General features: G+C 54.0%; 2 protein-coding genes across 3 annotated transcripts in view; both read left to right on the forward strand.

The window, feature by feature from the left end:
* Window positions 1-10,197, forward strand: part of TCF25 (TCF25 ribosome quality control complex subunit) — a 31,192-nt gene extending 20,995 nt beyond the window's left edge. The window contains exons 9-18 of one of the 2 annotated variants that reach the window (XM_077891206.1): window positions 779-872; window positions 2,100-2,192; window positions 2,305-2,410; window positions 3,618-3,777; window positions 4,997-5,084; window positions 5,845-6,003; window positions 6,132-6,222; window positions 6,623-6,702; window positions 8,225-8,297; window positions 9,884-10,197. In XM_077891206.1, coding sequence (XP_077747332.1) covers window positions 779-872; window positions 2,100-2,192; window positions 2,305-2,410; window positions 3,618-3,777; window positions 4,997-5,084; window positions 5,845-6,003; window positions 6,132-6,222; window positions 6,623-6,702; window positions 8,225-8,297; window positions 9,884-9,898 — 959 coding nt within the window. In that variant the 3' untranslated portion in view covers window positions 9,899-10,197. Of the gene's footprint in view, window positions 1-778; window positions 873-2,099; window positions 2,193-2,304; window positions 2,411-3,617; window positions 3,778-4,996; window positions 5,085-5,844; window positions 6,004-6,131; window positions 6,223-6,622; window positions 6,703-8,224; window positions 8,298-8,581; window positions 8,887-9,883 lie in introns of those variants that run through there. The other variant, XM_077891205.1, reaches the window with a different exon arrangement.
* Window positions 10,198-11,903: 1,706 nt separating this feature from the next.
* MC1R (melanocortin 1 receptor) lies at window positions 11,904-15,162 on the forward strand. Its single transcript, XM_077891249.1, has one exon. The coding sequence runs from the start codon at window positions 13,481-13,483 to the stop codon at window positions 14,432-14,434; it is 954 nt and encodes a 317-aa protein (XP_077747375.1). The 5' UTR covers window positions 11,904-13,480; the 3' UTR covers window positions 14,435-15,162.
* The last annotated feature ends 807 nt before the right edge of the window (window positions 15,163-15,969 follow it).

Consider the following 15,969-nt stretch of genomic DNA (forward strand, 5'->3'; position numbering starts at 1 on the left):
TACACAGGGGTTTGCCAGGACTTTTTTTTTTTTTTTTTTTTTTTTGAGAGGAAAGGGGAGAGAGAGGTGGGGGGAGGGGCAGAGGAAAAAAGAGAATCTCAAGTAGGCTCTGTACTGGGCCCACTCGGGGCTCAATCTCATGACCCTGACTGAGATCATGACCTGAGCTAAAACCAAGAGTCTGATGCTTAGGTTCCCCTTTTGGATACGATTCATATACTATATAACTTTGCTGTTAAGAGCATACAATTGATTCATTGGTGTTTAGTTTATTGTCAGAGTTGTACAGTTCCATCACCACCAAATCTGGGAAAATTATGTTAACTTACAAAAGAATCCCTGCCCATAACCAGACCACCCTACCTCCAGCCCCTGGCAACCCCAAGTCTGCTTCCTGTTTCTGTGCATTTGCCTGTTACGGACATTTCCTGTGAGTGGATTCCTGTGACATGTCTACCTGGCTTCTGTAATTTACCACAATGTCTTCAAGGGTCACTCCTTTCACGGCTACCTGATGCTCCTTAGTGTGGACAGACCATATTTTGTTTATCTACAAGCACTTGGGGGACACTTAGGTGGTTTCCACATCTTGGATCAAGTGAATGAGCTGCTATGGACGTGTGTATGTGGGTTTTGTGAGGCCATGTGTTTGTGGCACTTTCAAAATCCTTGCTGTGTTACCTTCTTCCTTTGAGAGCTTTCTTTGTGAGCCGTAGGGGGATAGGGTTGCATCCACAGTGGCCATGACACCTTCCCCTGGTGTTTGTGTGGCCCTCAGAGAGAGCGCTGTACAGCATGGAGTGTGCCTTCCACCCCTTGTTCAGCCTCACCAGCGGGACCTGCCGGCTGGATTACCGCAGACCTGAGAACAGGTGGGTTTCATGGATGACAGGTGTGTCAAGGTGTGTCCAAGGTGTCACACTATGTGAGTGCCTTTATAGGTGTCATTGAAGCAGGTGGCAGGGGACTGTCCCCGATATGTCCTGCCCACTAGCTCACACAAGGGCATCTTGTGTTGTGTTTACAACTTGAATGCAGGAGGGCTGAGTTCAAGGACAGATGGATGGGGCAAGCCTGGTGTTCCCTTTGTCCTTGTTAGAAGTGAGTCTGACAAGCCACTTCATTATGATAGGGTCTGTAGTTGTGTTTACTTGTACGCATGGACAAAAGGATCTGTGCCCTGTGAGTTTAGAATACTCTGGAACGCTTTGTGGGAGCCAAACATGCCAATTCCTAAATCATTGAGCTACTTGAACTCAGCCTGATCCTGTTCCCTGCACCTGCACTGAGCGGTCATACTTGCTTGATGTTCTGTTCTCACAGATGCACCTCCTGCCCCAGAGCCCCACTCTGGCACCAGCCCTCACTAATGGAGGCCTGAACAGTCTTACCCACTGGATTCCTGCCCTCAGCCTGGCCTTCAAGGCCCCCCCGGGCGGTGGGGCGGCATCCTTGGTCCCGGTGCCCTGCTCACCCTCTTCTGGCCTCAAGCGTCCTTGGTCATCTCCAGCACTGGATGTTCTCCACACCTTGTCAGTCAGCCTGGAACCCAGGACTTGCTGACCATCACCCCCCACTCGCACCCAGCACAGATTGTCTGGGTTTTTTTGTGTTTGTTTTGTCTCTCCAATTAAATTTTTCATTCTTGGAGATAGGTTATAAAATACCAGCATCTGTAGGCACTAGCAGAGTTGGTGGTCATTGATAAAAAGAATAGTCCACCAGGATGATTCAAGTCACAAACTTGATGCATCCAGCTGCAGTGCCACTGGCAGCTACTGAGATTTGAGGGTAAATTCAGATGGTAATTACAGTAGGAGATGTGGACTCTGTTCTCTGAAATTATAAACAGTAAAGGAAGAAAGCTAAGTTTGTTTTTCTCTACATGGATACACATATAACTGCAAACAACAAGCAGAGCATCGCCTTCTCTGCAGACACAGGGGGACACTCGCGAACATTCACGGTGATTAGGCCACACAGGAAGTGCCGGCGCAGCCAGTGAGCAGAGGGTGGACTCGGTGCTGGACGAGGCTTCCAGGCAGTGCGGCTCTGTGCCTGCTGCTGCTCTCATTCACGAGGAACTGTCTTGGATCTAGGAGCTTCTACCTGGCCCTCTACAAGCAGATGAGCTTCCTGGAGAAGCGAGGCTGCCCACGCACTGCGCTGGAGTTCTGCAAGCTCATCTTGAGGTAAGCGCCCATCGCTGCCACCTGTGTGTCGTCTGCGGCCTCAAGCTAGCGGATGTCCACACCAGCCCACTCTGCACTTTGTCTCCCTCTGCCTGTTTGCTGCCTCTGGAAGCCTGGAGCCTGATGAGGACCCCCTGTGCATGCTGCTGCTCATCGATCACCTGGCCTTACGGGCACGCAACTACGAGTACCTGATCCGCCTCTTCCAGGAATGGGAGGTGGGTGTGAACATGATGTCACATGGGGCCGAGTCTCCCTCTCTTGTCTTAGGCCAGAGTCTGTGCACTCCAGGGCAGTCCTGCAACACCATGGAGAGGGTCTGGGCAGATCCATATGCTCCTTCCTTGCTCCCTGCTCATATGTGCGCACACCAGCTGCTGGGGGTGGGGATGGGGGTGGGCCATAGGGAATGACGCACATTCGGGAGCTTGTGTGCTGGGTGGGTTCATGTGGACACATGCAGGTGGGGTCTGCCTCCAGCCTGATACTGAGGCTTAGACTAGGCATAGAAAAGAGTCATTAGTGATTTTCATAATGCTTGCCTTTGAAGTGATGCTATTTTAGTTATTTGGGTTAAATGTAACAGTAGTAACATTTGTTTTATCTGTTTTCTTTTTAATTGAGCTGCTAGGAAATGTGTGTTCCTGTTAGATGGCTCTTGAGTGTGTGTGAGCCTGACTACCTCCAGTGGGGTGGGGGTGGTGGGTAGAGAAATAGCAACTTGTTATCTTTTTGTGTAATTGAGAAATGAAAGAAGTCAAACCACATGGAGAGGTCACCTACATAAATCATTTTGGACTGTCACTTGGCTGATTTGCTGAGGAGTCCTGCTTCTGGGACCTAGTTTACAGAAGTTCCTGGAGCCTTCAGAATGCAGCTGCAGGGAGCACCCCCTCCCTCCACAGTGGGTCTGCAGAAGAATGTTTGTGGTAGCCTGTAAGGTTCCATAACTGTGTAGGCCACAGTTCCACTTCAGTGGAGAAAACATGGCATGTCGTTTGTTACATACACACAGAGAAAGGCAAGCTGAGTGCTCGGCCATGTCAGCTGATGTTGATGAGGTCCTGGCAAGAGCAGGGATGGTCCTCATTGCCAACCAGACTTTCTGAGTTCTCCAGTGTGACACTGCAGCCTGAGGTTGGGTGCTTTTCTGTGACCCCACCCAACTTCGCCTGCCCCAGGTCCTTCCACTCTTCCCTGTCAATTCTCTACAACCCCCTACCCCCAAACCCTGCTCCAGGGCCTTTTGACTTGTCTCCTGCCAATAGAAAGCCTCCAGATGCAACATGAAGTGATTTTTATGCCAACAGAACACTTGTGTGCTCATCACAGGGGCTCCTTGGGTGACTTCAGAGTGTCTGTGAATTGTGCATCTTTTGTCTTTGCTGTGTCAAAACTCCAGATTTTGTTTCTCCATCTCTGAAGGCTCATCGGAACCTGTCTCAGCTCCCAAATTTTGCCTTCTCTGTGCCATTGGCCTATTTCCTGCTGAGTCAGCAAGCAGACCTCCCTGAGCAGGAGCTCAACTCTGCAAGGGAGCAGGCCTCTCTCCTGATCCGACAGGCACTCACTATGTTCCCTGGAGGTTGGTACATCCTAGCAGCCCCTGCAGACATGGTTGGGCCCCCGCACACACACGTAGTCATGGTTTGAAAGCTGAAAATGAGTCAGAACTGACTTTGGTGTCCAAGTGTCTCAGGGTTTTAGGATAATAAAAGGTGTTTTGATATTGACTGTTTAAGAAAAACTTTCTCTCTGAAGATGGAGTGTTTTCTAGAAAGAGGGACATGAGCTGCTAGATGTTAGCAGAACTGTGCAGAAGGGGCCCAGTCTGCAAATTAGGCATTATATTCTCATCCTCAAATCCTATTTCTTACTGAGTTGAAGAACTTAGAGGCCAGGTTGTCCTGGGATTGCACAGAGGCCCTTCCAAGCATCCCTGTGCTCCCTGGAGGCTGGTGTCCTCGTGGAGATGGAGTCCTGTGGGCTGATCTCAGTGCTAACGAGATCAGAGAAGAGCCTGCTGGTACATCAGGGAACTGGTGGACTTGGGTCCTCTTACCACTTGCAGTTTCACAGAGGATTATGTGCCTGGGATAGGCTATGTGGCTCATGTACACCATCCTCACCCTCATGAGCCTGTTGCATCCCTGGCCAGGCAGAGGAGGCAGCCAAGATCCCCACTTTTAGGGCTCACATCCTAGGGCAGGGAGGCAGACCAGGGAATGAGATGAGAAGGACCGTAGATGAGGTGGTGCTAAGTGCTAGGGAGAAAACAGAGCTGAGCATGTAGACAAGGGTGGTGGAGGTCTGAGGAGGCAGCCAGGGCAGGGCTGAGGCCGGTGTCACTCAGGGTTCCCACCCTACAGCGTGCTCAGTATCTGCTGGTACATCTGGGCTTGACCCCCATTCTGTGCACACACAGAGCTGCCTGTGGTGTTTTCATACGACCTGGGGTGGTCCTCCTGCACACTGAGCTGCCCTGGAAAGTCCCTCAGACGATAGGGTTCTCCGGGTGCTATGACTGTGGGGAAGCCGCAGCTGCTCAGAGCCTGTCTCTGCCCAAGGCCTGAACCCCGTGAGCCTGTAGGTGGAATGCGTGTGATCTCAGTGGTTGGAACGCCTTGTGCACGTGCTTGGGGGGGGTCATGGGTGCGACCCTTCAGATGCAGATGGGGCTGCTGGGAGGCAGCAGTACAGACAACCCCCTCCAAGGTGGCAGAGGCCCCTTGGGGGCTGGCGTGGGTACCCTGGCCTCACCCTGGTGTCACCCTGCCTTTGGGGGCCCCTGCTTCCTCCTGCAGTCCTCCTACCTTTGCTTGAGTACTGCAGCGTGCGGCCAGATGCCGCTGTCGCCACTCACCGCTTCTTTGGACCGGATGCTGAGATAAGGTAAAGACTGGGATGGGCCCCAAGAGAACAGTGCCCGCCCACGTGTGGGTCATGGGGGTGCCCCTAGGAGCAGAGCCCGGGAACCATTTTCATGAGGTTGGCTGTCACTGCTCTCTCCTCCCACCAGGAGGGTCTTGCCAGGTGCTCTCTACAGGTGACCTTTGTGGCCAGACTCTTCTCCCACTGAGGAGGGCTGTGTGCCATGTCTACATGGGGCATTGCCTCCTGGTTAGACACCGAGCTGGCCAGCGTGTAAGCAGCCCACAGCCCAAAGCACCAACCTTCCTGAGGGGAGTGGACAGGGTGTGGGGCCCACTGTGCTGGCACCTGCAGGCTGGAATTAGCATCGGTACAGTCATTAGTGTGGTTCACACGTCTGTATGTGCACGGACTACCTTACCAGGTGTCTTACAAAAAATAAAGGAAAACATGCAGTGTGGGAACCAGCCGCCTTCAGACCCTGTTCGTAAACCATCATGGTTCCTGCCTATTTTTGTGTGTGAGCAGACGTGCATGTTGTTTTTCCATGTTCTGTTTCTATTGAAGACCTCATATTTATTAAAATACATGTCTTTCTATGGAAGCAAATGCTAAAGTGTCCCACCACTGGGCACTGGCACATCCCAGTTTGGCAGCCCCTCTGCGCCACCTCCTCTGGCCCCAGGCTGCTGGACAGGCCCGCACGCTCCCCACAGGTGCAGGTGGGTGCATGGAGGCCGTGCCCTAGCGGGCTCTGCTTACAGGCCCCACTCTCCCACAGCCAACCCCCTGCCCTGAGCCAGCTGGTGAGCCTGTACCTCGGAAGGTCACACTTCCTCTGGAAGGAGCCCGCCACCATGAGCTGGCTGGAGGAGAACGTTCGCGAGGTTCTGCAGGCGGTGGACTCTGGAGACCCTGCGGTGGAAGCGTGTGAGAGCAGGTGGGCTGGAGGTGACAGGGCAGCGGTTAGCCTGATGCCCATCTGCTCGGGGGTGGCTGTCTCACATGTGGCATCAGGGCCGGGGTGGCTCTCGTCCATATGCTGCCCCTTTTCTCTGTGGGCTCTAGACGGAAGGTGCTCTACCAGCGTGCACCCAGAAATATCCACCGCCACGTGGTCCTGTCCGAGGTCAAGGAAGCTGTTGCTGCCCTCCCCCCGGTAAGGGAGCTTTGTAACATTTGGGGCCCCTCCCCTCACACCTGGAGTTTTGAGCGGTGGGATTGTGCTCCTGACTGGCCCAGCCGCTGTGGGGGCCTTGGAGCCAGCGGCCTAGAGCACTGACGTGTGAGATGCTGGCACAGGAGATCACGAAGTTCTCTTCCTTCCCTACTGCACATGGGCCATCTGAGTGGGGCAGAGTGAGTGTCCTGGTGGAAGAAAGGCTGTCCCCCACTCCTTCACCCAGTTTCTCAGTACAGTAGACACAGCCTCGCAACCAAGGACCACTTCTATCAGACTGACGGGACTCCTTGCAGAAAAGCCAGTCCAGGCTGGAATCGCCTGAAAGTCTGCTGGGGGAAGGCCAGGACTCACGACGGTTCTGTTTCCCTTTCTGAAGGATGTGACCACGCAGTCTGTGATGGGGTTCGACCCTCTGCCTCCTTTGGACACCATCTACTCCTACGTGAGACCAGAGAGGTACCTCTCCATCTCCCGCTTTGTGCCTTTGCTTGTATAGCTCTGAGTCAGTGCTTGAGGGCTCACTGGGACTCCCGGCCTTCTGCAGACACAAGCCCTCCAAGGACATTGTGCTTTGGGGTGTCATGGGTAGGCTTTTCTTGGCTATGTTCTGCGCTTACGCGATGTAGGAGCCTTTTTCGATCAGATTGTAGAGCAGATGTTGGAGGTAACACTGTGAAGTGAGAGTAAGACACCACCTCTACCCTCATGGAATATGCAGTACAGTGGGGAGATATATTCATTATAGAATCTAGAAATTAATGTAAGATCAAAACTGCATTAAGAAACCGCTGGTACTTTAAAAAAAGAAAGAAAGAAACTGCCGGTACATATGATTCTCAGAGGAAGCCATGGTCAGTGAAATATGAAGGAATAATATATCTTTGCCAAGGAAAGAGGGAGAGAATGCTGGTATTCCAGAAGAGTCAGCATGTGCAAAGGCCCTGTATAAGAAACACAGCACAAGGAGAGCGTATTCCAAGAGCTGAAAGGAGCCCATGTGGCCAAGCCAGAAGAGCTATAGTAAGGGCACAGCAGAGCCAAGTCTGCAGCGGATTTGTGGATGGCGTTTAGCCTTGGATCATGGGAAAGCTGCTTTTTTTCTTTTCTTCTAGCCTTAAAAGCTAAGCGATTGCCTTACCATGAGGCTGTTAGCACCGCACTGTAGATCTGAAAGTCACAGGCAGATTTTCCCATTTCAGAAAGTGTGCTTTTCAGACCTCTCAGACACATTATGTAGGATAAAGGAGTTTTTCTTAACTGAATTACATTCTAAAAGTTGGACTGTGTGCTTCTGGGGAACCAGTGCCCAGTTAAATTCTCAGAATGATTGAGGGGACACGAATTTTTAATGTTGTTAGGTTCACACAAAAAGCTAACTTGCTGGACATTTAGCCCTGAGGAGTGGTTAAAGGGCCGTGCCAACCTGAGGCCATCTGTCCTTAAATGTCCAATGGAGGGCAGCCCAGGTGGCTCAGTGGTTTAGCGCCACCTTCGGCCCAGGGCATGATCCTGGAGATTCAGGATCGAGTCCCACGTTGGCCTCTCTGCATGGAGCCTGCTTCTCCCTCTGCCTGTGTCTCTGCCTCTCTCTCATTCTATCTCTCTCATGAATTAAAAAAAAAAAAAAAAAAAAAATCTTAAAAGAAAAAGAAAAAAAAAATGTCCAGTGGAGCTGGGCTGCAGCACCAAGTCCTACCAGGAGGGTCCTCCCCAGCACACGCATCTTCTCTTCACATAACCCCTTTGCACCCGTGCATGGCTTTTCTCAAAAGCAAGCCACCTGTGCCATGGCAGGTGACCCTCTGCTGTCTGCTCAGCTCAGCCGGCCAGGTCTGCAAGGACCCGCCCCCTCTGGAAGGCCTTCCCTGAGGCCTGAGCTGGTGCCCAGCTGCTGCTTGGGTTGCGGTGGTGTGTATATCCCCGCTGCCAAGGGCAGAGTGTACTGTGTGCTTCCTGACTTTCCTCCCTCCTTTTTCAGGCTGAGTCCCGTCAGCCATGGAAACACAATTGCACTCTTCTTCCGGTCCCTGTTGCCTAATTACACTATGGAGGTATGTGAGCATGTCTTGGCCCCTCTCTGCCACATGGGTTCAGGGAGGGCTGTGGGCTGTGCATGTCTAGAGGCTTTACTGACTCCAGCAGCCTGCTCAGGAGACTGGGACATGCCTACCTGAGACTGTAGCCGCCACCTTGGCCCTGCTCTGGGGCCTGGCCTTGTCAGTCACATGTTTGGGTTAGGAGCTTCTTCCTGACAGGGTCCTAGGCCAGCTGGGTTGGGAGCAGTGGGCCTCAGAGCCCAGGACAACCCCTGCTCATACGAGTCTCATTGCTGCAGGGGGAGAGGCTGGAGGATGGAGGGGCTGGGGGTCTGAACCACAACCAAGGCTTGAACAGGCTGATGCTGGCCGTACGAGACATGATGGCCAACTTCCACTTCCACGACGTGGAGGCAGCTCGCGAGGACAACCCCGAGGGGGATGGGGAGTGGGACTGAGCCCGCGTAGATGCCACGCCCCAATGCTGTACAATTATGTTCCTGATTGCTGTTCTGGTCGGAATTGACCAGTACCCTGGAGTAGAAATGCTGTGTTGTCCGCTTGCCTCCTTTGTGTCTCCTATAAATGTGAATGGGTTACGCTCCGTGCAGCATGAGCTCTTCTTTCCTGGGGCTGGAGTTCCTGCCCAATGTGAGGCAGGTGGGTGCTAGATCTGCATAGCCCCTGAGCTGTCCCAGGAGAGGACATGACCCACCCTCACACACAGCCAAGCCCAAGCCGCATGTGAACTCTCTCCATGGCCACCCTGCCCCCCATATTTTGGGGCACAGAGTAGAGAAGGCCCCACTGGTTTCCAGTGCAACATCTCTGCTGAGACCACAGAGACATGCTTCCATTGGGAACTTGGAACAGGCTGGCCAGGGGCAGGGGGTGCTGACACTGGAGTCCTTGGCCGGGGCATTACACCAATGCAGAATCCCAGTGATTTTATCGGGAAACTTCAGGGCAGGAGTTGGAGGGAGATGGAGGGAGGCTGAGAGGTGGACCTTGGAAAGGATGTCCTGCCAGCTCTGGGGAGTGTGTGTAGCAGGGGTTAGGGTACATTTGATGGGGGAGGGGGAGAGCAATGAGGTGAATAGAGCATGGAGGAGGGCTCATCACCTGGGGCAAGTCCTGGCCTACTTGACAGCTCAGTACCACACAACCCTGCCAGTCTGTCGGATGCCCTCCCTGCCCTGCCCTCCATCCCTATAGGTAGCCCACAGCTGGGAGAGAGGGAGGGAGCACATGCTGCTTACATGCTCTGGGCCAAGATCAGGTCTGCTGAGCATTGGTATAGAGGCCCTTCTCCCAGGAGGTCCCACACAGCATTCTAGACAGTGACATGGAATCACCTGTTGGGGGAGATCTGTTAAGTTATCCTGTCCGAAGTTCCCAGCTAGGGAACTCCCAGCATCTGGGAGTTAACAGAAGCCTCTGCTCTGAACGCCCATGGTAAGAACGGTGCCCTGCAGATATGTTGATGTTGGTCAGTTACTACCCATGCTTAATTCCTTGTCACCATAACTGGATTTGCTGGGTGGGATTGGGTATGATTGAGATAATCCCAGACTATCCTAGATCTACATGTCTCCCACTAGGGTATCCTGCGATAAGCTTCAGCCAACAGGATAGGAGTCTACTGGGTTCCCCCAGAAAGGGGTTGGTCCTCTGATAATGACAGGCAAGCAAGAAGAACTTGGTACTCTGCATCATCTAGCCTTAAATACAACCAGATGGGATTGTGATATCCGGAGCTGCAGCAGCCATTTTACGATCAGGAGTTGCTGACCCTCAAAATGAAGAGCCAGTGTCCTAGAGATAGGCAAAGAGAGGCTGGGCCCAAACTGGTGAAACTGCTCACTTCTGGGCCTGCTGTCCCAAGAGATTATTAAATCATCAGTGCTCAGCTAAACTTCTTGGGTTAGGTCATTACTTGTAGCTCTGTTTCCATGGAGATGAAAAGACAGCCACCTTTTTCAAATCTGAACATCTGCTCTGAAGGCTTGCCTTGCCACCCAGTGTCCAGGCAAAGGTGAATTGGCTCTTCCCAGGCCTCCTGCTGCCCGTGGACAGATTGCTAATAGTTTATGCTCTTTCCCACCAAGTCAGGCCCTACCTCAGGGTCTTTAGGGCAGACACCACAGGTAGGGCACACAAGGTGTTCCCTTCACTGAGTTCAAAGACTTCATGGTGACTCAGCTCTGGGCTGGGTCTTCCTGAGATCCCACGATGACAAGATCCAGGAGGAGCGAGCTGTATACCCCACATGGCTGCTGGGGGGGGTGGAGGGTAGGAGGGCTGCTGTGTCTCCTGACTGGCCCTGGGAGGACCTCCATGAAGGAAGCAGGGCCTCCTGGTGTGGCCATGGCTAGACACTGATCTCACTGGTCTCTGCAGTGAGAGGCCATTTACACTTCAGCTCCCACATGAAGGTCATTTACACATTGAATGCTCCCATGTTGCGGGCCTCGTGTGCAACTGGCACTCAACTGTTCTTGGTACTGGAGACAGCCACTGAGCGACTCTTGTTCTCTCAGCCTCCTCACAGATGGGTCAGGCCCATCCTCTCATGTTGATACCCTCTCATGTCCACCACCTGTCTCCTGGCCCTTCTCCGTGTCTCCCAGGAGCACTAGAGATCAAGTTGATAGAATTGGCCTTCAGATGATCTGTGATTTCATTTAGACATTTCCCTCATAACCATAACTAATCACGAAGTTGAGTGTCTTCTTCCCAAGAAGTCCCCAACGGGCACATCAGAACCAGATGGGGAGTCTCGAGGCCTCACCAGGAAGAGGTTATCCAGTTCTCACGCTCTTTGAAGTCTCATGCGGGGGCGGGGGGGGGGGCACATCCGTCTCAAAGGCCTCATTTATGGAGCTGGAAATACCGTCCCTGCAGTGTGCTGACACAGGAGCTGGGGGCGAGGTGCCCCCTCTAGAGGGAAGGTGGTCCTTGGTGATGGACAGCTGTGGTGCTAGTCCCAGGACCCTTTGCTCCCTCTGGGGTTCTCCCATCAGGACAACAGAATGGGAAGATGCCAAGTCCACAAAAGGCAAAAAGCTGGAAGGGGAAGCTCAGTGTGTGGGCCTATCCTGTGGCTGGTGCCTGTGGGTGTGGGTTGTCTTCATCTCCTATAGGGGGAGGCGGGGGTGGTGCTCGTGTCCTGTCAGCAACAGAGGAACAAGTCCACTCCATGTCACCATGTGGACACACTTGGCCTATGTCCACCATAAGATGGGACAGGAACAGCCAGCAAGTACTGTCTGTAACAGACGGGAGATTCCCAGTGTGGTCTGTATTCTTGAAGACCGCTACACACACCACAAGGATATCTGAGTGCAAAGAAAGGCACAACCTGAATTCTAAAATAGGTAAAATGAGCAGCCCTGGTGGCTTAGCAGTTTAGCGCCGCCTTCAGCCCAGGGTGTGATCCTGGAGACCCGAGATCGAGTCCCACGTTGGGCTCCCGGCATGGAGCCTGTTTCTCCCTCTGCCTGTGTCTCTGCCTCTCTCTCTCTCTCCCTCTCTCCCTCTCTCTCTGATGAATAAATAAATAAAATCTTAAAAAAATTTTTTTTAAAGTTTTTTAAAAATTAAAAAAATAAAATAGGTAAAATGAACCAGTGGTCAGGGAATGACTCCCAGGGTGAGCGGATGCCCTAGGTGTTCTCGGGTAATTCACATTTTATTTTTTGGTCTGGATGCTGCTTTCCTGGCTGTTAAGGTTGGGACATCCACTAACCTGCATATTTACAGTTCGTGTACTTTTATGTATGATGTACTTCAATAAGAAGCACCGTCCAAGGGGGGGAAGCCGCCTTGCTGAGCGATGCAGATGTAAGGGATGATATTTATGAGTGGTTATGACTGTGTGATCACACATGTGGGTGTGCTGGCATCAGTGGATGAGAGAGTGGGCTTGAACAGGAATGTCACAGATGACACTGCAGACACTGCAACCACCCTCCCAGCTTCCTCTTACGTCTCCTGCACCACCACCACCACCTCTACCCCCGCCACCTCCATCACCTCCACCACCTTCACCTCTATCTCCGCCACCACCAAGCCAGTCCCTTGCCTTTCTTGTTGCCTCAGGTTTTCTCCACCTACCAACAAATAGATCTCCGCCCACCCCCACCCCCGCCAGCCTCCACAGAGGAGAAATCACAAAATCACAGTCTTTAGTGAGAAAGTGCTGGGAGTAGGTGCCCACAGGCCACTCTTAGCTTCCCTGTGGCTTGCTCAGTACACCATGTGGCTGGAGACCCGAGGTTTGCCCTTGAAGTGGTTTCTTATGCAGAGGAAGTGGTGGCTGTCGGGGTCCTCCCCCTCCCCCACTGTAGGATGAGGCAGAGCAAGGGCCTGACCCTGACGTGACCAGGATGCCCTCCAGCAGGGCTCAGTGAAGGGGGTGGGGGTCCTCAGGAGCAGGGGCTGCCCTTAGTGTCTAACATGAGGTAGGGAGTTAGGGGTTCAAGCTGGGGATGAGTGGTCAGCAGCCAGTGACTGTATCTAGGCAGGGTGGCATCAGGTGGGTGGTCAGAGATCAGACAGTTCCCAAGAGGAGGTGCTGTTTGCAGTATATTTAGGGAACCCCACATAGGCAGACACTGGGAGCGGAGCCAGGTGAGGGGGCACACATCCAGTTGAGCCCCAGCGTCCAACGTCCTTGGAGCCAGGATAGCCCTGGGTGCCATTTGTGCTGCCTGGAGGGTGCAGTGGGTTCTCTCCGATGCATGCATCCCGGGTGCACGCCCATCACGTGGCCACCTCAGGAGGAGGGGCTCCGGAGCCTTTAAAGATGTGGAGAAAGGCTTCATTCTTTCTGGAGTGGGACCTCAGCCCCCTCCAGGCCTGGGAAAGCGGGAGCCCTGAGCCGCCATGAGGCAGCAAGAAGATAGAAACGTACGTCTGAACCTGAGCAACTGCCCCTCCATGGAAGAGGTGGGGAGGTGGGCTGAGGGTCGAGGGGTCCAAAGAGACTAGAGGGTTGGGGTCCGGGCTGGGAAGCGACTGCTCTGTCAGGAAGCTGGACTCTCTCTGGCTGGGTCATTGCTGAGCTGACACTTGTACAGACCGGGAGAGGGCAAATGTGAGGGCGGCCCTGGAGGACAGACAGGCCCTGCTGGTGGCACCATGAGCTGAGCGAGACACCTGAGAGCGAGGACCCTGCTCTGCTCCCTGCTGGGACCATGTCTGGGCAGGGCCCCCAGAGAAGGCTGCTGGGCTCTCTCAATGGCACCTCCCCAGCCACCCCTCACTTCGAGCTGGCTGCCAACCAGACCGGGCCCCGGTGCCTGGAGGTGTCCATTCCCGACGGGCTGTTCCTCAGCCTGGGGCTGGTGAGCGTTGTGGAAAATGTGCTGGTGGTGGCCGCCATTGCCAAGAACCGCAACCTGCACTCGCCCATGTATTACTTCATCGGTTGCCTGGCTGTGTCCGACCTGCTGGTGAGCGTGAGCAATGTGCTGGAGACGGCCGTCATGCTGCTGGTGGCGGCAGGCGCCTTGGCTGCTCAGGCTGCTGTGGTGCAGCAGCTGGACGACATCATTGACGTGCTCATCTGTGGTTCCATGGTATCCAGCCTCTGCTTCCTGGGCGCCATTGCCGTGGACCGCTACCTCTCCATCTTCTACGCGCTGCGATACCACAGCATCGTCACACTCTCGCGGGCGTGGCGGGCCATCTCCGCTATCTGGGTGGCTAGCGTCCTCTCCAGCACGCTCTTCATTGCCTACTACAATCACACGGCCGTCCTGCTTTGTCTTGTCAGCTTCTTTGTAGCCATGCTGGTGCTCATGGCAGTGCTGTACGTCCACATGCTTGCCCGCGCCTGCCAGCACGCCCGAGGTATTGCCCGGCTCCATAAGAGGCAGCACTTCATCCCCCAGGGCTTTGGCCTCAAGGGCGCTGCCACACTCACTATCCTGCTGGGCATTTTCTTTCTCTGCTGGGGCCCCTTCTTCTTGCACCTCTCACTCATGGTCCTCTGCCCTCAACACCCCATCTGTGGCTGCGTCTTTCAGAACTTCAACCTCTTCCTCACCCTCATCATCTGCAACTCCATCATTGACCCCTTCATCTACGCCTTCCGCAGCCAGGAGCTCCGAAAGACTCTCCAAGAGGTAGTGCTATGTTCCTGGTGAGGCTGCAGGCTTGAGGCCAGGGTGCTGGGCAGAGGGGGGTGGTGATTGATACCCATGTGACTGGGGCAGTCACTTGCAGAAAAGGACAGATGAGCTGATCTGTGGTGTGGTGGATGCATGGACCCTCTGGGGCCAGAGAAAGGAATAAACAAAAATCTCCAGGAGTTGCTGTGGAGAATGGAGCAGGCTGGGGAGATGGTGGGGCCACAGACACGAGAGCCAGGTCCGGGACTACTGGACAGCATCTCTGGCTGCTCCTGGAGAGTTCCTTCTCCACCCAGGGACCAGGCAAGGTCTGCACACACACACCTTTGCTGCCAGGTCTGGAGATTTGGGCCCCTGCCCGTTGGGATGTGAAGTCTCAGTGTTGGTAGCATGACAAGTACTGCTCTCGGGAAGGCCTCCAGGAAAAGGACTTTGTGACCAGCCAGTCCTCACAGGACTGCTTCGGGAAGAAGTGAGCTCCTGTTGCAGGCACAGGGACTGTCTACAGGAGCTGCAGTGGAGGGTAGGGCTGATCTAAAGTCCACTGGTAACCAGAGAGCTGGTGACCCAACTGTGTGCACATGCACCGCATGTACCCGCCAGACAGTGTTGGTCAGTGCCTGCTCAGGCCAAGGCAGAGGTCGTCAGCCCGAATCAGTGACTGGTGCCCAGGGTCTCAGGGCTGGGAAGCTGGGAAGCAGTCTGGTAATAAATGCTGTGTCTGGTGCAGACACATCACCATCCGCTTTGCGTCCTTTGGGAAATTGCTTGCAACTGGAGGGGCGGGGGTGGGGGGGCAAGGGCGGGGTTGAGGGTGATGAACAGGGAGCTGTGAATCCCAGAAACCAAGGTGGGTCTGCCTAGCTGAAGAAGCCACAGCCCCAGAGCACCTGAATGCCTGAGCCCCTGCCCAAGGAGAGAGTGTAGGGGTCCCCTGATCACACCCACTCTGGGCCTGTGTCTTAGTTTTCTCTTCCTGGTGTAAACCCCAGCTCAGAACAACCAGAGTCAGAAGCAGCAGGAATGGTATCCCTGGGTGGCTCAGCGGTTTAGCACCTGCCTTTGGCCCAGGGTGATCCTGGACCCACATCGGGATCCTGCAGGGAGCCTGTTTCTCCCTCTGCCTATGTCTCTGCCTCTCTCTCTGTCTCTCTGTCTCTCTCTCTCTCTCTATCATGAATAAATAAAGAATCTTAAAAAAAGAAAAAAACAGGAACAGCAGCTGCCCCCACCCCACCCCCGCCCCCAGTCACCTCCAAGGTGACATGACTCAGCACTGTCCAGGCTGCCCTTGATGGCAGCAGAAGCAGGACCACCATGACCCATATGTGACCTCCATGTCTGTTCTGAGGAACACAGCAGGGCACCCAGGGTGTGCCAGGGGTTGGGGGCTGCTTTCCCCCACGACTGCCCTCCTGGGAGAGGGAGGTCAGTCCTCAGCCAGCTCTGGGAAGTGTTCGAGGCGAGGCCTCCCAGAATGGAGTGGGACTGTCCAAGTCCAAGCCGTGAAGGAGTGCACGTCGGGTAAATTGTGCTGCCTGTTGCCGGAA

The sequence above is a fragment of the Canis aureus genome, chromosome 3, assembly GCF_053574225.1.
Source record: "Canis aureus isolate CA01 chromosome 3, VMU_Caureus_v.1.0, whole genome shotgun sequence".
In the NCBI taxonomy this organism is placed as follows: domain Eukaryota; kingdom Metazoa; phylum Chordata; class Mammalia; order Carnivora; family Canidae; genus Canis; species Canis aureus.

What these genes read in the sequence shown, in the direction of transcription:
- MC1R (XM_077891249.1), top strand. Translation starts at nt 13,481, where the DNA reads ATGTCTGGGCAGGGCCCCCAGAGAAGGCTGCTGGGCTCTCTCAATGGC.